The 25,978-nt window shown below is 43.0% G+C and overlaps 1 protein-coding gene and 1 long non-coding RNA gene across 4 annotated transcripts in view; one reads left to right on the top strand and one right to left on the bottom strand.

Annotated features, from left to right (window-relative positions):
- The window catches only part of LOC112228636 (sodium/potassium-transporting ATPase subunit beta-2), a 28,180-nt gene extending 3,799 nt beyond the window's left edge, over positions 1–24,381 (bottom strand). The window contains exons 1-5 of one of the 3 annotated variants that reach the window (XM_024394115.2): positions 23,900–24,381; positions 3,470–3,598; positions 3,183–3,281; positions 2,889–3,094; positions 2,577–2,636 (exon numbers count right to left, since the gene is read on the bottom strand). In XM_024394115.2, coding sequence (XP_024249883.2) covers positions 2,577–2,636; positions 2,889–3,094; positions 3,183–3,281; positions 3,470–3,598; positions 23,900–23,990 — 585 coding nt within the window. In that variant the 5' untranslated portion in view covers positions 23,991–24,381. The other 2 variants (XM_024394118.2, XM_024394116.2) reach the window with 2 other exon arrangements.
- On the top strand, positions 7,337–7,951 carry LOC121841413. Its single transcript, XR_006080435.1, has 3 exons — positions 7,337–7,408; positions 7,698–7,809; positions 7,904–7,951. It is a non-coding gene; the product is annotated as an uncharacterized LOC121841413 (long non-coding RNA).
- Positions 24,382–25,978: the final 1,597 nt, after the last annotated feature.

Here is a 25,978-nt window from a genome sequence, read left to right as displayed (position 1 = left end):
TCCTGCCAGCCTGCACAGCGCGATATCTACCCAGAGCATATCGGCCTGCATTTCTGTACCACATCTCCGGATTCCCACCGCAAGCTCTGAAACTTTACACCAGATCACCGCAGCTGCTATCCGAGTGGCTACTCTTGTCTAACGTCTCTGTCCCGAAGCAAGCGCTAGCTGAAGAGATTCCATCAAAAGCAATCCTTGGGCTTCAATTACCTCTTTTGCCAATTGGCCTGGACCCTTTGATCCATCACGACTGGTCTGCCGACGTAACCGTCTGAGGGGGTTTCAGACTCTCCTGTTGTGACGTCCCCCTGAGGCCCATCTGCTAGCCTGCTGCTAGCCCCGGCCTGCTAGCTGTCTGAATCGCCGTGTCTCCAGCTAACCTAGCTACTCACTGGACCCTATGATCACTCGGCTACACATGCCTTTCCTTAATGTCAATATGCCTTGTCTATTGCTGTTTTGGTTAGTGATTTTTGTCTTATTTCACTGTAGAGCCTCCAGCCCTGCTCAATATTCCTCCAGCCCTTATACTCCACCCCCCACACATGCAGTGACCGCACCTAGCTTAAATGGTGCCTCTAGAGACAAAACCTCTCTCATCGTCACTCAATGCCTAGGCTTACCTCCACTGTACTCACGTCCTACCATACCCTTGTCTGTACATTATGCCTTGAATCTATTCTTCCGCGCCCAGAAACCTGCTCCTTTTACTCTCTGTTCCGAACGTACTAGATGACCAGTTCTTATAGACTTTAGCCGTACCCTTATCCTACTCCTCCTCTGTTCCTCTGGTGATGTAGAGATTAATCCAGGCCCTGCAGTGCCTAGCTCCACTCCCATTCCCCTGGCACTCTCATTTGTTGACTTCTGTAACCGTAAAAGCATTGGTTTCATGCATGTTAACATTAGAAGCCTCCTCCCTAAGTTTGTTTTATTCACTGCTTTAGCACACACTGCCAACCCTGATGTCCTAGCCGTGTCTGAATCCTGGCTTAGGAAGGCCACCAAAAATCCTGAAATTTCCATCGCTAACTATTACACTTTCCGAAAAGATAGAACTGCCAAAGTGTGTGGAGTTGCAATCTACTGAAGAGATAGCTGCAGAGTTCTGTCATGCTATCCAGGTCTGTGCCCAAACAATTCGAGCTTATACTTTTAAAAATCCACCTTTCCAGAAACAAGTCTCTCACCGTTGCCGCTTGTTATAGACCACCCTCTGCCCCCAGTTGTGCCCTGGACACCATATGTGAATTGATCGCCCCCCATCTATCTTCAGAGTTCGTACTGTTAGGTGACCAAAACTGGGACATGCTTAACACCTCGGCCGTCCTACAATCTAAGCTAGATGCCCTCAATCTCACGCAAATCATCAAGGAACCTACCAGGTACAATCCTAAATCCGTAACCATGGGCACCCTCTTAGATATCATCCTGACCAACCTGCCCTCTAAATACACCTCTGCTGTCTTCAACCAGGATTTCAGCAATCACTGCCTCATTGCCTGCGTGCGTACTGGGTCCGCGGTCAAACGACCACCCCTCATCACTGTCAAACACTCCCTAAAACACTTAATCGAGCAGGCCTTTCTAATCGACCTGGCCTGGGTATCCTGGAAGGATATTGACCTCATCCCATCAGTAGAGGATGCCTGGTTGCTCTTCAAAAGTGCTTTCCTCTCCATCTTAAATAAAGTCCATGGAGAATAAGAGCACCTACTCCCAGCTGCCCACTGCACTGAGGCTAGGAAACACTGTCACCACCGATAAATCTATGATAATTGATCATTTCAATCACCATTTTTCCACGGCTGTCCATGTTTTTCACCTGGCTACCCCTACCTTGGCCAACATCTCAGCACCCCCTGCAGCAACTTGCCCAATCCCCCCGCCTTATCTCAGCTCACTGGTCACCATAGCAACACCCACCCGTAGCATGCGCTCCAGCAGGTATATTGCACTGGTCATCCCCAAAGCCAACACTTTCTTTGGCCGCCTTTCCTTCCAGTTCTCTGCTGCCAATGACTGGAACAAATTGAAAAAATCTCTGAAGCTGGAGTCTTCTATCTCCCTCTCTAACTTTAAGCATCAGCTGTCAGAGCAGCTTACCGATCACTGTACCTGTACACAGCCAATCTGTAAATAGCACACCCAACTACCTCATCCCTATATTATTGCTTACCCTCTTGCTCTTTTGCACTCCAGAATCTCTACTTGCACATCTTCATCTGCACATCTATCACTCCAGTATAAATGCTAAATTGTAATTATTTTTGCCTCTAGGGCCTATTTATTGCCTCCCTCCCTACTATTCTACATTTGCACTCACTGTACATGAATAGAAAAATCTTTATTTTCTTTTGTGTTATTGACTGTACAATTGTTTATGTGTAACTCTATGTTGTTGTTTTTGTCGCACTGCTTTGCTTTTTCTTGGCCAGGTAACAGTTGTAAATGAGAACTTGCTCTCAACTGGCCTACTTGGTTAAATAAATGTAAAATATATATATATATTTTAAAAGATACAGGATAGATTAATTCTGAGAGGGGGGGACTGAAAGAGCGAGAGAGAGGCTCACCTTCGCTCCACAAGTGACAAATGGAGCCTTGCCATCCTTTCCTGGCAACATCCCAATGACCTAGAGGGACAGACAGACCTGTGTTATCCTGGCAGTTCCACCATCATCCCCACTTCATTCCTCCTTAAAGCAGATCCATTCAACTGAGAAATGTTGTGATTCTGAAAACAATAAAACAAACAATTCTAAACTTTTCCAAAGTTGTTTGCATTTAATTGGTATGATCTCTTCCAGGCTCCCAACCATTTCCTGCTCCATTCCCCTCTCCCTTATGTCGCCAAGCAACGCCCCCCCCCCCTGCTTCTACCATACCCGGTTCAGCTTGATGATGATGCATGGCTTGCCAGCCTGGTATCCATAGGTATGGTCATCGAGGCCAGAGCACTCTTGTAGAAGGGATCGGTTGAACTGACAGGAGCGCTTGGGGTTGTTCTTCACATCACCGCTGTCTGCCTGAATAAAATACTGGTCCGGTGGGCACTTGTCATTCTTTTCAGCCTGCAGAGAGTTGTTGTAGGCTGGATGGGAGAGAAATACAGTTTAACATGTTGTTTTCCCCAATGGAAATTACATTAGAGAGGCAGGCAGACAGGCAGGCAGACTCACAGGAGAGGAAGTTGTCCAGGGTCTTGATATACATGTCCCAGCTCTCAGTGTTGTGGGTGTTGATCTCCATGGTGTCTCCCCTGGGTCTGATCATCATGCCTGGTGAAAAGAGAGAAAGAGGAGCGGGAGGGATTTTAGCCTTCATCATATGTTTACAATACAATGTGTGATTGTCTGGGGTGTTCACGACTATACAGTAGGAATTGTAAAAATGTTGGTTTGTAATGTGAGGTTTAAGTGTATCAAAACCTCTTAAATTGTGGTATTGGTGTATTAGTGTATAATACCTGGTGTGCTAAGCCTGTCTTGCCAGGTGGGTTTGTGGTCATCCAAGGTCTGCAGCATGACATACATGGTGAGGCAGAACATGCCTGCTAGGAAGATGTAGAACACTAGGTAGAAGAGCAGGATGAGGCCTGGGAGGGAGACACAGCCAGCACACAGACACAGTATTAATATCACACAAGTTCAAAGGATAACCATATTTCGTTGAATGTTGTGTATGTCCAAAATGGCACCCTATTACCTTTACACTGGGGCCATTCCAGAATATGGCCATTCCAGATTTTTCATTTATACAGATTAGGTAGCCGGAAAACGTAATATAGAAGGCGAAATAAAGTAAAGTAAGATTTTAAAAAGAAAAGGTGACGGGACCCCAGGACAGGATTTGGCAACCTTATTGAGAAAGTTACAAGAAGGATATCAGCAGGGGGGAAAAGTATGTGTGTTTGAGACCTAATAACTTACCAAAAGTCATAATAGTAATTATTCCTAAATTATGAGTAGGAGATGGAGAGAGTGACAAGGGTCAAGGGAGAGAACCAAGGGAGAGAGAGTAAGGAGAAGCCTCGCTGGGGAAACGCTTGGACCTTTAAATTATGACTATTTTCTCCCAACGCGGGAGACTCGGGTTCGTATCTCAGCCTTGGCACCGATAGACTAAAATTCATTCTGATTGTAATCCAAATACTGATATGTTTTGCCGGGAGAGATACTGTTAGTTAGTGTAGTGTTTGTTTAGGATATAAACTGAACGTTTTAATAGCTTGTTTAGGTTAAATTGAAAGACTAATCCATTCAAAATAATAGAGGGGCGATTTCGATGGAATGCGTTGTCTTGCCTAAATGGACCGCTGGAATAACGTATTGGGAATGGAGTCGTATTTAAATTACTGAATCATAGAAGAGACAGTTACCCAAGTCTAATGAATTCTACATAATAGCGGAGAGATAATTGCGATAGATTGACTGACATACGTTATAAATTTAGCGAAGTACGTGGGTTTGGCTTGTCGAACCCGTACTACTACTGCTGCAGTCAGCCAACAATGATTTGCAATTCGCTGAAGTTGCTGCTGCCTGGGCACGGGCTGAGCGCCTGCTGCTGACGTCACTCACAATGCACTTTTGCAGCCAGGCAATGATGTGACTGAGGGTGTGACAGAGAAAATTGTTTGTGTCATTTAGAGGGGAAATGCGTGCATTATAGCTTTTGAGTCACTTTTCAAAAGTTGCTAAAAGTGCCAAATATTTTTTTTTTAAGTAGCTGAATTTGTCAGGATAGTCTGAAAACATGCTAAATCTAGCAACAAAATTGCTAGGTGGGCATCACTGGTTGGTGGGGCTCACTGGGCTATATTTGGCTGTAAGAGAGGGAGGTCAGAATAGTTGAATCGTAAAAGTTTTGTGATAGTTCCCGGTTATTGATTTTTGGTTTGATTGTTTAGGTAACACCAGTGAATTTGAACAGGGGCCTGTTGCACAAAAGTAGAATTAAGACATCCGGGATAAATGACTCAGCTGAGCTCAATGAAGCCAAAACATGTGCGTCCAGGCTTAATTGGTTGCACAAAGACCAAGCCAGGATGAGCAGACACGGATTCATTAAGCCAGGTGAAACCAATCCTGGATAGGTGCGCGCTCACGGCTCACTCAAATAGACCCCGCCACAGATCACAGATTAACTGATTTACCATGGCAACTAGAGCCGCGTACTTTTCCCCGTCGGAAGCACAAATCCTCATGGAGGCATACGAGGAGGTAAAAGATATAATTAAGAAGAAAGGCAACACCGCCACAGTGATAAAGCAAAGAGAAAAAGCGTGGCAAAGTATTGCAGACCGCCTGAATGCGTAAGTAGTGCACAATTACACACTCACCGCTCCGCTGTAACATCACAATTACAATTCAAATATTTAATTCACATCTCCAAAAATGCAGTTGTACTGTAATTATGAAACGGTTACATTTTTTATTGAAATGCACTGCAGATATGAGTGAAATTGTGTAAAGTAACTCCATCACACTGTATAAAGCTATGATAATTTTTTGATATTTTTACTGAAAACAAGACAAAAATACCAAGTAATTTTTGCAGTGTGACTCCATTAAATGTGTGTGTGTGTGTGTGTGTGTGTGTGTGTGTGTGTGTAGATTAAACATGAACGGGCCAAAACGGACATGGCAGCAGGTCAAAATCAAATACAAGAACATTCTGCAGAATGGTATGGTCCCTGACTAATATTTAACAAAGCACAAGCATATATTGTACCCAGAAGGTACCTGCTCACACATTGTCTGTACTGTTTTAGCAGTGAAAAAGAATACCCACAGACAAGGCACGGGTGGTGGGTCACCAAAGGCTGACCTTACCCCAGCAGAGGACATGGCCTTGGAGCTAAATAAAGGCAGGCCCGTCTTTGAGGGGATCCCTGGGGGAAAGAGACGAGCATAGGTTCCTCCCAAGATGCCACCCGCTTCATTCAAGGTATGTCCTTCCATCTCTACATGGGATACAACCACATTCATATTGAATCAATTTGGACTGTCTGACTTTGGTTTACCTATTGCCTTGCAGTGTCTGGCAGCAATGTGTTCCTGTTAGAGCCACCAGCACAAGCACCAGATGATGCTGATCCAGTGAGTACTCCATCAAAGGCATACTGTAGGCCTGGCATGTCTTGTCTACTAGCTTCAATATGAATCCGATTAAATGTGATAGGGTGAAGGCCCCAGTGCAGCAGCAACAGCACATGATGGAGACGATGATGAGGAGGAGACCATCTCTCTGGATTCCAGAAGGCATGAGGTATCATGTTAAGACTGTGAAAGTACTATTTACTCTACAATGGTGAGGAGTCCTCATCAAAATCAAAAAATCTAATTTCTTTTACAGGACCCAGATGCTATACAGTGGGAAAACCAGCCTGGCAACATAGTGCGTATTAATAAAAGGACACCACATCCTGCCAAATTCCAGCTGCGCTAATTGTATTGTGTTCACAGAGCTCACAAGCTATCAGAAAGTTGTATGGCAACCACCTCCGGCGCCAAATAGAACTGGCAGACAGACATTCAGTACAAGAAGAAAAAGATGGAAAATCTTGCACTGGAGTTCGAAATAAAAAAGAGGACAATTAGGAAACTGGACCTTGAAATAAAAAAACTTGAGAGGGAGGTGAGATATGCCTTCAATGTACACTGTATGCTAACTGTAACACAAATGTATTAATCATTATTTTTCTTTCCTCCCCCAGCTCCAAGAAGATGACACAGCTCAAAATAAAAATTAGGTATATTCTCGTAAAGTCAAGTGAGCCATGACATATGAGCTCTTATTGTGAGCACACAGGACGGTGGCATCTTTCTAAGGTTTTTTTATTTTCCCAGCAATCAGTACAACCAAGTCATCGTTATAAGGCATCGCCCTCTTTTGCCCACCCCCCAGCACCAGGTGTGGCCACTAGCCTATATGAAGGCCCAAAATTGTGTGTTCCTTTCTGCTCTGACAATGGCATGCCCATTCGTGCGAGATGTGGTGGATGAAGAAGCACTTGTGCTGAGGAGAGCCTTCAGGCGAGAAAGGGTCTTCAGGGACCGGTTGGACCCACTGGCCTTCCCTGATGACCATCTATATGAAAGATACAGGTTTTCTGCAGATGGCATCAGGTATCTATGCAGACTACTGGGTCCCAGGATTAAGCACCGCACTGCACGGAGCCATGCACTGAGTGTGGAGCAAATGGTTTGTGTGGCCTTGCGCTTTTTTGCTAGTGGAGCCTTCCTGTACTCAGTGGGGGATGCAGAACAGCTGAACAAGGCCACAATTTGCCGCACAATAAGGAGTGTGTGTCTGGCTATCAAAGCATTAGCAGATGTCTTCATCTCCTTCCCTGGCCACAGAAGACTCTGTGACATCAAAGAGGAGTTCTATAGGATTGCAGGTAAGAGGATCTACAAATTACAGGACAACTGTTAACACATAGTAGGATACTCATTACTTTGTGTGACAGGTTTCCCCATTTCCCCAATGTCACTGGTGCAGTGGACTGCACACACATAAGGATAAAAGCCCCCTCAGGTGCCCATGAGGCCGATTTTGTGAATAGGAAATTCTTTCACAGCATTAATGTTCAGGTGAACATAACTTTTTGATATTGTCCATTGATGAACACTCTGCATTGCCAGTGATGTGCATTGATTGGTGTAATATTCCTCATCTTATGATTTCAGATGGTCTGCAATGCTGACTGTGTGATCAGCAATGTTGTGGCAAAATGGCCTGGCTCAGTCCATGACTCCAGAATCTTTCGGGCCTCTGAAATCTATCAGTGCCTATCACAAGGTAAGCCACACAACCCCTATTTATAACCATCATGGCTGTGTCAAGAATATCACTGTGTTTATGAGGTAGTAATGATGAGATTTTGTGTTGACAGGTGAATTCTCTGGTGTGTTGCTGGGAGACAGTGGGTATGGCTGCCAGCCTTTTCTCCTGACACCTTTCACAGACCCCCAGGAAGCACAGCAGGCCTACAACCATGCCCATGCCAGGACCAGGGCCAGAGTTGAAATTACCTTTGGCCTCCTGAAGGCACGCTTTCACTGCCTTCACAAATTAAGGGTCAGCCCTGTTAGGGCATGTGATATTACTGTGGCTTGTGCTGTCCTCCACAATGTGGCCTGCCTGAGGAAGGAGAGGGCCCCCAGAGTGCCACCAGCCATGGACTGGGACAATCCGGCAATCTTCCCTGATGACGACAGTGGTCGGCTGCTGAGGGAACAATATGTGTTGAATTATTTTAGTTAGTATGTGTGCTTTCAATTTTGGTTAAATATGTCCTGCGGTGGCAGAGGAATTTGGGTTTTTTGGGTTCGTTTTTGACGAATTTGGCCTCTGATGTTTGTGCGGTATACTGTGTGTAATACAAGGCTGCAGGGAGGCTACTGCATCCATTCATTTGTCTGTTCAGTTGATGTGTATGGATTTGTCCTGCATTTATTTTAGTGTGCAGACATGCAGGGTGTGTTATATACAGACCTTTGAAATGTATCATTTTGTATAATATGCTTGATTCTGTGCTTTCCATCTTGTAGAGTCACTGTGACTTCAGTTTCGAAAGGAGCTGATGGTTTACCTGCTTTGTTTTGTCCTTATTCAATAAAGGAACATAATGTTACACATTGTTTTTATATTCATATGGAATGTGTGTTTGTTTATATGACAGAGTACTAGGGCCACACTGAAGAAAAAGGATAAAGTCATAAATTTATGAGGCTGGTTCTTTCTGCAGAAAAGCTACATATTGTTTTGATACTTATGACAATGTGATACTTAATATTCTGGCACATCAGCATGTCTTTGTTTATGAAACCATACTGAAGTACAATTTCACGAAATGCCCCACATCTGTCATTTTAACAACTGTCCTCCTTTAAAACAACTGGTTACAATATTATGACTTGTTTTTTCCCCTCTGTGGCCCTAATATTCTATAATTTTATATATAGCCTTATAGTCTATGGGAAACTGTAAATTATCTAATGATAGCAACATCTAAAAATCATTTTTTATCCAAAATCATTGAAATTAATGATCACAAACGTTTAAATAATAACAGTGGGTCTAGTTATATGTGATAACAATGTATAGTGAGCAGTGAAATAACTATTGGTTTCCATTTGTGGTGACTGCTGACTGACATTAGGGATGAGATTAAATAGATCCTGGAATTTAGCCTGGTCTGGAGCAGGCTAGCTCCACAGAATAAATCTCCATGGTAATTTATACCATAACATATCCTCCTGCCCCCTATCCATCTTTAGTGCAACCGGATTACGGATCAATTGAGCCAGGATCACCAAGACCAAGATATCCTGGCTTAATCCCTTATCCTAGTTTTGTGCAACAGGCCCCAGGATGTTAACGTATTCTAAACATTATAATGTGTTTCCATTACGTGGAACCATGTCCGGTCGGTAAAGGGGATTGCAGGTTAGTTAATTTTATTTTAAAGGGACAGTGCACGTTAATCACAGTTGTGGGTATCGAATGGCAGGATATTCCTATTAAGAATTTGGGGAGACTGTCTGCAGACGGACTGAATGGGTTTCATATATCACCATTGAGGAAATCTAAAACTAATGATTGGAAGGAGTAAAATGGAATGATCATTAGGTTTTGGTTGTAGTTAACGTTAGGGTTACTGCATCGGGGTAGTTTGACAAAGGTTTTTAGGGGGGAAAAGTAATGCTTCATTGTCTTTCTGTGGAAATGTTTTCCGGTGGTTGTAATCTTGAAGGGAGCGAGTGAGTGAAATAGAGGCATGTTTCTACCAAAATTGAAAAGTCCTGGATATGTTGTGTTTGTTTTTAGCTTCAGGGTTTGTGGAGATTTCCATTTTTCTATAGACACAAAATCTTAAAGGGGTACACACATGTGGAGTATGATAAGTTTTATTTTCTGAGTTTTAATGAAACACGTGAATTATTTTGATACGGGAATGTTCTGGGAAGATATCAATTGAGTAACACGACCGTAAAAGGGTGGTATGACTCTTGACCTCTATCATGGCTTTTTCCTTTGGGGTCTGATCAGCCTCAGGGGAGGGCCAGTTGGATAATGATTTAAGGTAATTTGTGATACTGATTTTAAGGTAAATTGAGTAACTGATAATTATTTACGAGTTTATAGTTCCTTGACATAGTTGTAATTTGAACCAATGAGAAGAAAGAAATGGCATAGCCTTGGACTAAGGGCAGACTTTCTTGTGTCTCTCCTCCGATGGCCATAAGGGTACAATAAGTTCTCTTGGTGGAGGGTTCCAGAGAAGTAACTGTGATCTGGTCATGTTATTTGAAAATGTAGTTTTATCTTTTGACCAGTAGTAGTATATTATATATATATATCGCTACGGGAGAATATTTGGTTAAAAGAATCCCCGTCAGTGGAGGGACTCAAGGCCCCGTATAGTCAACTATTAAAAATTGCTTTCTTCAGTGGAATGCGTCCCGAGACAAGCCGTACCATTAAACAGAACTTAGTAGGGTGGGGGCGAGCCGAGCTAGGAAAGGTAGAGAGATAAGCAGTTCACTAGGCAAGTCTCACAGGAGAAAGTGGAAATGAGACAGGACAAATTATGGGGAGCGGGGAAATAGACTCTAGTGAGGAAGAGGTTCAGGATTCTGTAAGCACTGTCTGTGAAGGTTTCGAATTGGCTCGTATTGATTTGGTATTACAACAGGAACAGAAATCCTATTCATCATCGATAATAAATAGGGGAAGACATGGTCCTTTGAGGCTTGGACAGGACATATTTTAAGCAAACAGGGCAGGAAAATACATTGAGATAGAATCCGTCTCGAAGGACCAATTGATAAGAGAATTTCCAATCCCAATGATAATAACAATCAATCAATAGCTCTGACCAATCCCCGAGGTTTGTAAGACCATGGGTATAATAATAATTAGTCAAAGACTCAGCTTATACAAAAGGTTAGCACAGTTTATTCAGAGAACGTTCTAAAGTCAAGAATACAAAACAATTCATTTTATACTGACTTCTCACACCCACACATTCACACGCACACACACAGACGCACATACACATGCACACAAACAGACGCACACACGTCCTGCTACCCAGCCGCCAGAGCTTTGTGACCTTGTTCTTGACACGTACTCCCTGTTCTCTCCCAATCTCTAGTCAGGTCGGCACCAAGCTCAGACAGTCTGTGTTTATAATACCATAAAGACATATTGTCTTTACCCTAATTCTGACTAGGAAGACACATTTATTGATTATGATTTTATACATTCCAATCAATTCCATACAATTATATGTTTCAGGGGTCAGAATATTCTAATCATTCAATTAACAGACAATTCTCACCTATATCACACTCTCTCTGTCTTCATCACCATATACCACTCTCTCTCTCTCTGTCTTTATCACCCTATACATACCACTCTCTCTGTCTTTATCACACTATACCACTCTCTCTCTCTCGGTCTTTATCACACTATACCACTCTCTCTCTCTGTCTTTATCACCCTGTACCACTCTCTCTGTCTTTATCACCCTGTACCACTCTCTCTGTCTTTATCACAATATACCACTCTCTCTCTGTCTTTATCACCCTATACCACTCTCTCTGTCTTTATCACACTATACCACTCTCTCTCTGTCTTTATCACCCTATACATACCACTCTCTCTGTCTTTATCACACTATACCACTCTCTCTCTCTGTCTTTATCACCCTGTACCACTCTCTCTGTCTTTATCACCCTGTACCACTCTCTCTGTCTTTATCACCCTGTACCACTCTCTCTGTCTTTATCACCCTGTACCACTCTCTCTGTCTTTATCACCCTGTACCACTCTCTCTGTCTTTATCACCCTGTACCACTCTCTCTGTCTTTATCACAATATACCACTCTCTCTCTGTCTTTATCACACTATACCACTCTCTCTGTCTTTATCACACTATACCACTCTCTCTCTGTCTTTATTACCCTATACCACTCTGTCTTTATTACCCTACCCTATACCACTCTCTCTGTCTTTATTACCCTATACCACTCTCTCTGTCTTTATTACCCTATACCACTCTCTCTGTCTTTATTACCCTATACCACTCTCTCTCTGTCTTTTTATACCACTCTCTGTCTTTATTACCACTATCTCTCTGTCTTACTCTGTCACCCTATACCACTCTCTCTGTCTTTATTACCCTATACCACTCTGTCTTTATTACCCTACCCTATACCACTCTGTCTTTATTACCCTATACCACTCTCTGTCTTTATCTTTATTACCCTATACCACCCTATACCACTCTCTCTGTCTTTATCACCCTATACCACTCTCTCTGTCTATCACCCTATACCACTCTCTCTGTCTTTATCACACTATACCACTCTCTCTCTGTCTTTATAACACTATACCACTCTCTCTGTCTTTATCACACTATACCACTCTCTCTGTCTTTATCACACTATACCACTCTCTCTGTCTTTATCACACTATAACGTACTAACAATTAAAAGTGAAAAGACACTCTCTCTTACACATTTCTCTAAATAGAAATCTACAAACATGTTTAATGGATATTGACTATTTGTGGAAACATTAATTGGATATGCACACTTCTCCTTTGATGTCTGCACTCACACTACCGACCACACACAACCTGCAAACAAACACACGCCCTTTGCCCATTGTTAAACAGGGCTGATTAATCTAGGATTGAATGTCTGGACTTTGTTCAAATTAATTATCAAGTAACTCCAACAATGGGGGAGAGAGCCGAGAAGAGGGGGAGAGTGAAAAAGAGGGAGGAAGGAGTGATGACAGAAGGGAAGAGTGGAGGAGGAGAGAAGCCCCTGGAGATTAGGTCAAGGGATTTGGAGCCATGTACAGAAGCCCACTTACGCAAACATTTTAGAGAAAATACCAACAGTGTATCATACCAGTATAGCCAGGGCCCAAAGGGAAAGGCTATTTTTATTTTTTGTTGTTGTATTTTACCCCCCTTTTTCTCCCCAATTTCGTGATATCCAATTGCGATTTTGTCTCATTGCTGCAACTCCCCAAAGGGCTCGGGAGAGGCAAAGGTTGATTGATACAACCTCTGAAACATAACCCACCAAACCACTCTCCTTAAGCCACACCAATGTGTTGGAGGAAACATCGTTCAACTGATGACCGTAGTCAGCTTACAGGCACCTGGCCCGCCACAAGGAGTCACTGTGTGATGTAAAGCCACCCCAGCCAAACCCAGGCCAATTGTACACCCCCCTATGGGACTCCCGGTCACGGCTGGTTGTGACAGCCTGGGATCAAACCCGGATATGTAGCGACACCCGGATCTGCACTGCAATGCAGTGCCTTAGACCGCTGCGCCACTTGGGAGGCCAGAAAGGCTATTGTTTAAATCATCTTTTGGATTGACAACATAAAATCACCTCAGCTGCTAAATGTTATATGATCATACAGCAAGTGAGATATACAATTTAGAGTAAAATATAATTAATTAAGCAGGTGAGTTGACTGAGCCTATCAATAGCCCTCCTTGCCTTCCTCTGCACTCTCAGCATGGACAACTGAGGCCAGTCCTGGAGCGTAGGCTTGCTGTGTCTGTGCTGGATGGGCCCCTTTGCGGAGCTCCTCCCCTGGGCCCTGTCGACACCATGGGGGCTCCCTTTGTCAGCAGGCCCAGTGCTGCGTAGGGCCATGGGCAGACATAACCAAATGCCAAGAAGAAGCTTCTCCACAGGTTATGGTTACAAACACTGGACCTTCGTGGTGAGTGAGAGTAAATGGTTGAGTGTGACGGTCTGCCAGTCCCCAGGGTGGGGAATCTACGTTGAAATGTAACCTCATAGAGAGGAGCGTAAGAGGAAAAAAGAGGAGTGCAGAGCGGCATCCTGTGGGGCGAGATGGAAAGGGCTGCTGTGGCACACAGTGCAAGATGGAAAAACCCTGCTGAGTAATCAGAGATAGTGTACAGGCCCTGCGTCTAGCCCTGGCTGAGACTATTGCTCTGGTCTAACCAATGCAGTGAGGGACTACAATCAGGTAGGAGATGATTTATTTGACTTCATGGGGCGTCATGGTGGGCGCCCCCCCCCCCAGAGACAGACTGAGTGTTGTGTGCAGACCCAGGTCAGGAGGAGTGTAGAGAGGGTCGCCTTTACCCTGGCCACACCAGGAGGGTATCCAGTTTACTAGCTATCCTGCCTGACCTCTCATCACCATGTCCCTCTATTTTTCACCCTTCCTCCGCTTTGCTCTTTTCATCCCCCCATCACAGGGAGAGTTGAAAGCAAATAATATAATGGTGGTACAGAATTGGCCGGCAGCGTCCTGTGCTTTCCCTCCTACAATGGCAACATGGACGCCTTTGAAAAGAGGATAGTATTCAAACATCAATGAATACTGTGGACGCTGCTTTGAATCTGGGTTATCAAACAGAGGCTGTGAATGGAAAACATGGTAAGGATAAAATAATATGTATGTGCTGTGGCTGTTTTAATATTCATGTACTTCTGAAATTGCCAAGGGATCTAAGAACTATTTCCATAATTGTGCAACACACAAACACACACTTGCATTTCCCCAAGGAACAGTAGTGAATTTCTACCCCAGCTAATTTCAGCAGTGTGCGCTATCATAGAAAAATTACATTTACATGAACTAAGGTCCTTTGTGCATGAGATTAGTCAATTTCTCTCATTCACTTTCACTTGTACAGTGCATTCGGAAAGTATTCAGACCCCTTCACTGTTACGTTACAGTCTTATTCTAAAATGGATTAAATGGTTTTCCCCCTCACCAATCTACACACAATACCCCATAATGACAAAGAAAAACAGGCTTTTGGAAATGTTTGCAAATGCATAAAATAAAATAAACTGAAACCATAATTCATTACATAAAGCTGAAGTCGGAAGTTAACAAACGCTTTAGCCAAATACATTTAAACTCAGTTTCACAATTCCTGACATTTAATCCTAGTAAAAATTCCCTGTCTTAGGTCAGTTAGGATCACCACTTTGTTTTAAGAATGTGAAATGTCAGAATAATAGTAGAGAGAATTATTTATTTCAGCTTTTATTTCTTTCATCACATTCCCAGTGGGGCAGTACACTCAATTAGTATTTGGGATCATTGCCTTTAAATTGCTTTACTTGGGTCAAAAGTTTCAGGTAGCCTTCCACAAGCTTCCCACAATAAGTTGTGTGAATTTTGTCCCATTCCTCCTGACAGAGCTGATATAACTGAGTCAGGTTTGTAAGCCTCCTTGCTCGCACACGCTTTTTCAGTTCTGCCCACACATTTTCTATAGGATTGAGGTAAGGGCTTTGTGATTGCCACTCCAAAAACTTGACTTTGCTGTCCTTAAGCCATTTTGCCACAACTTTGGAAGTATGCTTGGGGTCATTGTCCCTTTGGAAGACCCATTTGTGACCAAGCTTCAACTTCCTGACTGATGTCTTGAGATGTTGCTTCAATATATCCACATAATGAAGCCATCTATTTTGTGAAGTGCACCAGTCCCTCCTGCAGCAAAGCACCTCCACAACATGATGCTGCCACCCAGTGCTTCACGGTTGGGATGGTGTTCTTCCAAACACAACGATGGTCATTATGGCCAAACAGTTCTATTTTTGTTTCATCAGACCAAAGGACATTTCTCAAAAAGTACAAATCTTTGTCTCCATGTGCAGTTGCAAACCGTAGTCTGGCTTTTTTATGTCGGTTTTGGAGCAGTGGCTTCTTCCTTGCTGAGCGGCCTTTAAGGTTATGTCGATATAGGACTCGTTTTACTGTGGATATAGATACTTTTGTACCTGTTTCCTCCAGCATCTTCACAGGGTCCTTTGCTGTTGTTCTGGGATGGATTTGCACTGTTCGCACCAAAGTATGTTCATCTCTAGGCGACAGAACGTGTTTCCTTCCTGAGCGGTATGAAGGCTGCGTGGTCCCATGGTGTTTATACTTGCGTACTATTGTTTATACAGATTAACATGGTACCTTCAAGCATTTGGAAAATTGCTCCCAAGGATGAGGTCTTGGATGATTTCTTTTGATTTTCCCATGACGTCAAGCAAAGAGGCACTGACTTTGAAGGTAGGCCTTGAAAAACATCCACAGGTGCACCTCCAATTGACTCAAATGATGTCAATTAGCCTATCAGAATCTTCTAAAGCCATGACATAATTTTCTGGAATTTTTCCAAGCTGTTTAAAGGCACAGTCAACTTACTGTATGTAAACGTCTGACCCACTGGAATGGAGAAACGTTTGTCAGCGATAACAGCCTCGAATATTCTTGGGTATGACGCTACAAACTTGGTACACCTGTATTTGGGGAGTTTCTCCCATTCTTCTCTGCAGATCCTCTCAAGCTCTGTCAGGTTGGATGGGGAGCATCACTGCACAGCTATTTTCAGGTCTCTCAAGAGATGTTCGATCAGGTTCAAGTCCGGGCTCTGGCTGAGCCACTCAAGGACATTCAGAGACTTGTCCCGAAGCCACTCCTGCGTTGACTTGGCGGTGTGTGTAAAGGTCGTTGGTGGAAGAAGGTGAGGACCAAGGTGCAGCATGGTACGTGTTCGGCATTTTATTAAATATAACTGAACACTAAATACAAAGTAACAAAAGGCACAACCGAAACAGCTCCGGCAGGTGCAACACACACTAAACAGAAAATAACTACCCAACACCCATAGTGGGAAAACAGGCTGCCTAAGTATGGTTCTCAATCAGAGACAACGATTGCCAGCTGCCTCTGATTGGGAACCATACCAGGCCAAACACTTAGAAATAGAAAACATAGAACACAAAACATAGAATGCCCACCCCAACTCACGCCCTGACCATACTAAAATAGAGACATAAAAAAGGAACTACGGTCAGGACGTGACAGTGTGCATAGGGTCGTTGTCCTGTTGGAAGATTAACCTATGCCCTAATCTGAGGTCCTGAGCTATCTAGAGCAGGTTTTCATTAAGAATCTCTGTACTTTGCTCCATTCATCTATCCCTCGATCCTGACTAGTCTCCTAGTCCCTGCCGCTGAAAAACATCCCCACAGCATAATGCTGCCACCACTATGCTTCACTGTAGGGATGGTGCCAGGTTTCCTCCAGATGTGATGCTTGGCATTCAGACCAAAGAATTCAATCTTGATTTGATCAGACCAGAGAATCTTGTTTTCATGGTCTGAGAGTCCTTTAGGTGCCTTATGGCAAACTCCAAGCAGGCTGTCATGCGCCTTTTACTGAGGAGTGGCTTCTTGGTCATCACCTTGACCAAGGCCCTTCTCCCCCGATTGCTCAGTTTGGCCAGGCGGCCAGCTCTAGGAGGAGTCTTGGTGGGTTCCAAACTTCTTCCATTTAAGAATGATGAAGGCCATTGTGTTCTTGGGGACCTGCACACATTTTTGGTACCCTTCCCCAGATCTGTGCCTCAACACAGTCATGTCGGAGCTCTACGCACAATTCCTTCGACCTCATGGCTTGTTTTTTACTCTGACATGCACAGTCAACTATGGGACCTTATATAGACAGGTGTGTGCCTTTACAAATCATGTCCAATCAATTGCATTTACCACAGGTGGACTCCAATCAAGTTGTAGAAACATCTCAAGGATAATGATCAATGGAAACAGGATGTACCTGAGCTCAATTTAAGTCTCATAGCAAAGGGTCTGAATACTTATGTAATTAAGAGATATATATATATATATATATATATATACACACACATTTTAGAATAAGGCTATAACGTAACAACATGAGGGGTCTGAATACTTTCCAAATGCACTGAATATGTCTACACTTACCATAAATTAGATTTGGTAGCTACTAGCTTGTCTAACTTAATGACCCGGATTTGTCTTTCTTTGCAATTAGTTTATGTTTGTTTTTGATCGTTAGCATTTAGCCTCTAACAAAAAAAAAAAAAAAGTTAACGTCGGAGGTGTGGATGGGCATGAGTCTCGACAGACCTCAACATGTGATCTTTAACCAGAGATCACATTTGTTTCAAATACTGAAACTATCTGGTGGAATCTGATTTGTGGCTACCCGAATGGGCAAATGACATTTTGTCCCGATTTTAAAAACATTTTTTATTGTCTTCAAGACACGTTGAATTGCTTTGACTCTAGTGTTCCATTTGTAGGCCTACATGCGCATTTGCGTAGAAAAAAAAAAAAAAACAAGCCAGGCATCACGCAAGTTCCTCCATTTCCCTTTCCCCTCTGTGTCTCACTCACTCAATTGCATTCTGACCACACGTGTCCAGAGTGCACATACACACACATTCAGTAAAAGGCACATGACTGCCCGCCTGGAGTTTGCCAAAAGGCACCTAAAGGATTCCGACCATGAGAAACATGATTCTCTGGTCTGATGAAACCAAGATTGAACTCTTTGGCCTGAATGCCAAGAGTCACGCCTGGAGGAAGCATGGTGGTGGCAGCATCATGCTGTGGGGATGTTTTTCATCAGCAGGGACTGGGAGACTAGTCAGGATTGAGGGAAAGATGAACAGAGCCTCCTGGGTGGCGCAGTGGTCTAGGGTACTGCATCGCAGCGCCTGCTGTGCCACCAGAGACTCTGGGTTTGCGCCCAGGCTCTGTCGCAGCCTCCCAGCCGTGACCGGGAGGTACGTGGGGCGATGCACAATTGGCCTAGCGTCGTCCAGGTTAGTCTGGTAGGGATATCCCGTCTCATCAACTCATCAACCAGCAACTCCTGTGGCAGGCCGGGCGCAGTGCACGCAAGGTCGCCAGGTGCACGGTGTTTCCTCCGACACATTAGTGCGGCTGGCTTCCGGGTTGGATGCGCGCTGTGTTAAGAAGCAGTGCGGCTTGGTTGGGTTGTGTTTCGGAGGACGCATGGCTTTCGACCTTCGTCTCTCCCGAGCCCGTACGGGAGTTGTAGCGATGAGACAAGATAGTAACTACTAACAATTGGATACCACGAAATTGGGGTGAAAAGGGGGTAAAAAAAAATTGGAAGAAAAGAGCCATATGCCATTAGACTGCTAAATAGCTAACAGAATGTATTTAATTATATGCATAATCACAGGACTCCACACACTGACACTGACTCTACACACACGCACACACACTCACATACAATCATCATTTAGGCTGCTGCTACTTTGTTTATCCTATATCCTGATGCCTAGTCACCTTACCCCTATACATATAGAGTGATATGGTATTGAGTGATATGGTATTGGAACTGACTCTGTATATAGTGTGCTTACTTTCTCGTGTTCTTCTTATTTCTCATTTTTATTTCATGTGTGTTTGTTCTACCTTATGTTATGTTCAGCACTACATTGATATTGATTACTGCATTGTTCGGTTTGGAGAAAGAAATGCATTTCACTACACTTCTGCACTTGAAATTAAAAACTTGAATCTTGATATGCGCACAATTATTTTCATGAACATTTGAAATAGCTTCAGGTCGGGTGTTTATGACGTAGCGGTCATCGTTTGAAATCTCGCATGTTAGATACATTACCATATATTATTGCAGATCTTGGTTGTGCAGATTATCGTGCTGATCTTGACACTTAGCAGATATAATTTCTCTTATCAAAATAATTCTTCACTGAAACAAAACCTGCTGTGTAATATTGATTGCAACCTAATAGCATGTAGTTGAAATCAATAGCACAAACCCACTACTTTTGCGTTTTGTGTAGCCTCAGCTTTTCCGAAAGGGGCGGGGCATCTCCTTGTTAATAACAGGCCTTATCAATGCTGAGGCTATTTGAAGTAGCAACTGGCCCTCAAATCTCGCTCTGCACCAGAAGACAGGTTAAAGTAATGAGTATTCAATCTCAAGAGGCCCACTGTAGTCTTTACAAAGTACAACAGAGAATAGTATTTTAAATGGTGGTCAACGGCATATTAATTTAATTTAAAATACACTACATGACCAAAGGTATGTGGACACCTCATAGGCATTAATATGGAGTTGGTCCCCCCTTTGCTGCTATAACAGCCTCCACTCTTCTGGGAAGGCTTTCCACTAGATGTTGGAACATTGCTGCAGGGACTTGCTTCCATTCAGATTAGTGAGGTCGGGCACTAATGTTGGGCTCGCAGTCGGTGTTCCAATTCATCCTAAAGGTGTTCGATGGTGTTGAGGTCAGGGCTCTGTGCAGGCCAGTCAAGTTCTTCCAGACCGATCTCGACAAACCATTTCTGTATGGACCTCGCATTGTGCACGGGGGCATTGTCATGCTGAAACAGGAAAAGGTCTTCGCCAAACTGTTGCCACAAAGTTGGAAACACAGAATTGTCTAGAATGTCATTGTATGCTGTAGCGTTAAGATTTCCCTTCACTGGAACTAGAGAAAATCTAGCCCGGACCATGAAAATCAGCCCCAGACAATATTCCTCCTCCACCAAACTTTACAGGTGTCACTATGCATTTGGGCAGGAAGCGTTCTCCTGGCATCCGCCAAACCCAGATTCATCTGCCAGATGGTGAAGAATGATTCATCACTCCAGAGAACGCGTTTCCACGGCTCCAGAGTCAAATGGTGGCGAGCTTTACACCACTCCAGCTGACAGTTCTTGTGCTGACGTTGCTTCCAGAGGCAGTTTGGAGCTCGGTAGTGAGTGTTGCAACCGAGAACAGACCATTTCTACACTCTACGTGCCTCAGCACTCGGCGGTCCCGTTCTGTGAGCTTGTGTGGCGTACCACTTCACGACTGTGCGGTTGTTACTCATAGATGTTTCTACTTCGCAATAACAACATTTACAGTTGACCGGGGGCTCTAGCAGGGTGCCACCTTGAAAGTCACTGAGCTTTCCAGTATGGGTCATTCTACTGCCAATGTTTGTCTATGGAGATTGAATAGCTGTGTGCTCGATTTTATATACCTGTCAGCAACGGGTGTGGCTGAAATAGCCAAATCCACTCATTTGAAGGGGTGTCCACATACTTTTGTATATATAGTGTAGTTCCACTGCCTCAACCCTTATGTCCCAACCTGGTCACAGAGCATTTCAGATTATTCTGTACATAAATGTACGTAGGCTGTCGTTGTAAATAAGAAATTGTTCTTAACTGATTTGCCTAGTTAAATAGAGGTTAAATTTAAAAATCTGATACACTCCATTTAATTTGTTTAATTTATTTCACCTTTACTTAACCATGTAGGCCAGTTGAGAACAAGTTCTCATTTACAGTTGCAACCTGGCCAAGATAAAGCAAAGCAGTGCGACACCAACAACACAAAGTTAAACATGGGATAAACAAACATACAGGCAATAACACAATAGAAAAATATATATACAGTGTGTGCAAATGTAGTAAGATTAGGGAGGTAAGGCAATAAATAGGCCATAGTGGCGAAATAAATAAAATTTAGCATTGACACTGGAGTGATAGATGTGCAGAAGATGAATGTGAAAGTAGAGATACTGGGGTGCAAAGGAGCAAATAAATAAATAACAATATGGGGATGAGGTAGTTGGGTGGGCTATTTACAGATGGGCTGTGTCAATGATCGGTAAGCTGTTCTGACAGCTGATGCTTAAAGTTAGTGAGGGAGATATGACTCCAGCTTCAGTGATTTTTGCAATTCCTTGTAGTATGACATGTTATGTTTCGTATGGCATGCATTCATTGGTGGATGTATGTGACAAATTTGCAAAATGTAAAATATGTTCCAAATATTAAAAACGTATGATATGTTACGAATTCCAATTTGTTGTTGCTAATGTTAGGTAGGCTAGGGGTTAAGGTTAGGAGTTAGAATGAAGGATTAACTTTAGGGTTTGGGGAAGGGTTAGCTAAAAGGATTAAGGTTGGGGGAAGGGGAAGGGTTAGCTAACATGCTAAGAAGTTGCTCAAAAATAATAAGTAGTTGCAAAGTAGCTAATTAGCTAAAATTGTGCAAGATGAGATTTGAACATGCAACCTTCAGGTTGCTAGATGTTTGCGTTATAAGCCCACCCATCCACCCTTCAGTAACCTTTTGTCTTACGCAACCATACCAAATGTAACATATTATACACATTTAAGTGTCCGGGATTTACCATTTACTATGTTTCGTCTAGTCTATGAGATCAGGTTGTATGTCCAGACACATTGCGCATAAAACTCAGTGAAATTAATAAATACAAATAATAATGTAGGCAAAATTTCATGAGCTCACACAAGCTCAAACCACACATAATGGCACATCTGAGCTTCAGCACAGCCTTGCACTGGACAGCTGTCACGTTCTGACCTTAGTTCTTTTGTTATGTCTGTGTTTTAGTATGGTCATGGCGTGAGTTGGGTGGGTTGTCTATGTTCCTTTTTCTATGTTTTGGGATTTCTGTGTTTGGCCTGGTATGGTTCTCAATCAGAGGCAGCTGTCAATCGTTGTCCCTGATTGAGAACCATACTAATGTAGCCTGGTTTCACTTTTGAGTTGTCGGTGATTGTTTCCTGTTGTAATGTTTGTTTCACATTTCAGGACTGTTTCCGTTTGTATCATTCACTTTGTATTCAGTTTAATAAACTACAATGGACACTTACCACGCTGCACATTGGTCCGACCTCTCTTACTCCTTGTCAGAAGAAGAGGAAAATCGTTACAACAGCAACCAATCTTATTAACTGATGCTCGGGTGAGGCAGAAGCTTTAAATTGCGCATTACAGGCTATGCTAAAATCTGTTCACAAATTCTACATTTCCGCCTGGTCAAATTGACTCTACGCATTCCTAAGTGTACAATTAAAGGATGATCATGACATCATTGTAAAGCCTGTAGATAATGAGATGCGGAACTGCTCATTTAAAAATAAAATAACTTTAACCATTTATTTCAAACTTTGAAGCCGAAGTAGTAAAATTCTAACTAAATGCAGTAACTGCGTGCAGGCGGGTGTCACGTGCCACTCTAAAAACATACATGTTTGCTGGGTTCTTATCTAGCGTGAGTGGGAACATTATCATTGAGTTTTTCTTTACTTCTCCACTGCAGTGTATTTCTGGAGGCTAGGGCTGGAACTATATCGTGCACATTAACGGGTTGGATTACTTAGCCAATTTCATGACTGGCTGACAAAGTTAGTACTAGTAGCTAGCTAATATCGATGAGACGAAACTAAAATGAGGAGCGTTTGTCAATTGTCATGACTCGTGCATGTTATGCATACCTAACTAGCTATATATATATATATATTAGCTTGTGGCAAGGTAGAAACAGTGTCTGTCACTCTTCATCAGCGTAAATAAAAACATATTGATGAGGAAACGACATCACCACTGTGCAAATTAAAAACCCGAACCAGCTAGTTGTTGTCAATTACAAATCTGTTTTGAATAACATGTTTTTTTACGGTCGGGACTGACTGCGCGGTCTAAAGTGACTGATTAAACTGCTAGCTGTTGAGCATTTTGAACATGACAACTTTCAAGCAACCCAAATACTACAAGTTAGCTAACTATTATCGAATTAGGCATTTGTTTCATAACCCAAATAAGGTTACACGCTAGCTTAAGGGGTCCGGCGCGCTATCGACTGTGCCGCAAAAGCATGCTCGTGCGGCAGTCGATTTCCGCATGAGCTTAGAAACCCATTACAATACATTATTCAAGTCCAAGTTGAATATTAGTAGTGTTGTAGTAAATGATCTATTATACAGACATTTCAAATCGCACGAATACTTTTTAAACCTACAAATATAGCATGTTAATTTCAAGCAAAACACATGTAACTGGATTTCCCGATGTTTTGATGCTTTCTTTACCCTTCGTGGTTGTTGCTAAAACTAAACAATGGGCCTCACGTCATTGATGACAGACCTGTCTTCCTCCATGGTTTTAGAGGTAGAGGGGCCATATGTGCTGCATTGCTGCAGGCGACCATCACCAGGTCAACGACTAGACTCACCCCAGCTGCTCGCTGTCCTGCCACAAAATTCCCGCGTACTGGGGTTCCATATGGTGTCCTTCCAAGTGCTCTTCTCGGCATCTTTTGCCATTTCTAGATGTTTTTATTACCGGGCTTTATAGCCTAATGTAGATAGTCGTTAGGGTGATATGTGAAGTATCTAGCTGTGAGGTAGGCCTACACTACAAAACTTGTTACAGAGTTGCTCTGGAAACAAACGGGTGCCAATTACTAAGATAGAAAGCAGAAAAACGCTATCAAGTGCACAAATGAAGAGCTGCTTTGCAAGAAGGATGAAAATCTGGCAGCTCCGTGCTAGGGTATCTAATTACAGTTCATGTTGACCCTACACTCAGTACAACCCCGGCATCTGCCGTTCTCGTCCGCATGCCGCAGAGTTTTGATGAGTGATGCCGAAATGTAGTGATACTGCAGTAAAGCGCTCTCTCTTCATCTCTCTCTCTCTTTACCAGTCTCGCTCATCGTCACTCAAACCTCACCCCCTACCCATCCCTCTCTAACCAATCATATGCCCCCTACAACCTGTGTTGTTCAGTTAACGTCAGAGGAAGGACTTGAGTGACAAGCATTCCAGCTAATTATAAGCACTGGAGATTCCAACTGCAGCCTGTACATGTGTCTAAAGACAGTGGTGCCACAGAAATATATGAAATATTTGGTGGGATTAAATGAAAGTCTTGAACATAGCTCATAGTCACATCCATCTGAATGAAATGTCTCCCCCACTCAACATCCCCTTCCTGAAACCCACACGGTGAATAATGCAGATTCCCCCGAGGATGTGTTTATTATTTTGTGGTTAATTCCCCCGCAGTCCTCTAAACCTGGCGGTCACAAGGGAAGGAAGGAAGAGAAAGGAGAGCCATATGGAGCTGACTCACACAATAGCAATGTGATGCTTATTTGCACACAACTGGCAACTGGATGTCAATGATAACGTAGTTTACTGTAGAAGAGGCTAGCCAACAAGGAAAAGCAGGGTGATCTGATTATAGGCATAGTCAGTATAAAGCCTGTCCAGATCTTTTGGGGAGTTGCCTTAGTTAAATTGATCCCTGCATTGCGTGGCAGTGGTGTCTGGTCTCCCAGTCAGTCTAATGGCAATGCAGGGTCAAGTCTAAAGTCTGATGGATTACTCTGCAGTAGTCCCGGTGCCATATTATGACGTGGCCTGCTCTGCCGCTGGCATCCATCCGCGCGCACGCGCGTGTGTGTGCGTGTGTGTGTACATACAGTATACTGCATTGATGAATCTCAGAGATTGGTAACTGGTACAAGCATTTCCCTACAACAGCAATAACATCTGCTAAATATGCGTATGTGACCAATGAAATTTGATTTGATGAGAATGGTGCCCTCACACGGAGATCTAAGACATTACAACACGTGTGTGTCTGGGCGGTGTCACCGGGTCCATGGCCTTGCAGCAGAATCCTGTTAGAGTGCATTCTGACTGTCTGCAATGGTTTAAACCAGAGACAATCTTCTACATTCACCACTACTTATGTTACCAATGATAGCAGATATAAGACCTAAAACATAAGAAATGTGAAGATATAATGCAAAGCAAAGAGTTTGTTAGCACGCTTGTATGTCATGACATGAAACATAAACATGCAAAAATCCTGTTCATTATATAAAATGTATTTAATTACGATATCAATGCGAATATAGCACTACAGTGATTTCCAAGGTACACCGTATCTTACCATATCAATATAGTATGGCACTCATATATTGGCCACTGTTTTAGTCAACACACAAAGCTGACAGCTTCTGTAAACTAGTTAGTAAATGATGCATAAGTTATCAATTGTTGTGATGAATTAAAAACAATATGATAACTTGGTATATCTGAAATACAATTGGGCACACTTTTCAATGGATTTGGGATAGAACCCAAACTCTGACATGTTTTCAATGTAAGGAATCCCTGCATGCATTGCAGTTCCTTCTCTCCCTCAAGATGGTCTTCATCATTGTTTGTTTGTTTTAAACTATAGTCAAATGACTGATAATAACCTGGACCATCAAAACTGACTGGTGAAGTGGGCAAAA

Source organism: Oncorhynchus tshawytscha, linkage group LG30, assembly GCF_018296145.1.
Source record: "Oncorhynchus tshawytscha isolate Ot180627B linkage group LG30, Otsh_v2.0, whole genome shotgun sequence".
Classification (NCBI taxonomy): domain Eukaryota; kingdom Metazoa; phylum Chordata; class Actinopteri; order Salmoniformes; family Salmonidae; genus Oncorhynchus; species Oncorhynchus tshawytscha.
The sequence above is the reverse complement of the archived record's forward strand: the minus strand, read 5'-3'. Positions and strand labels throughout refer to the sequence as shown.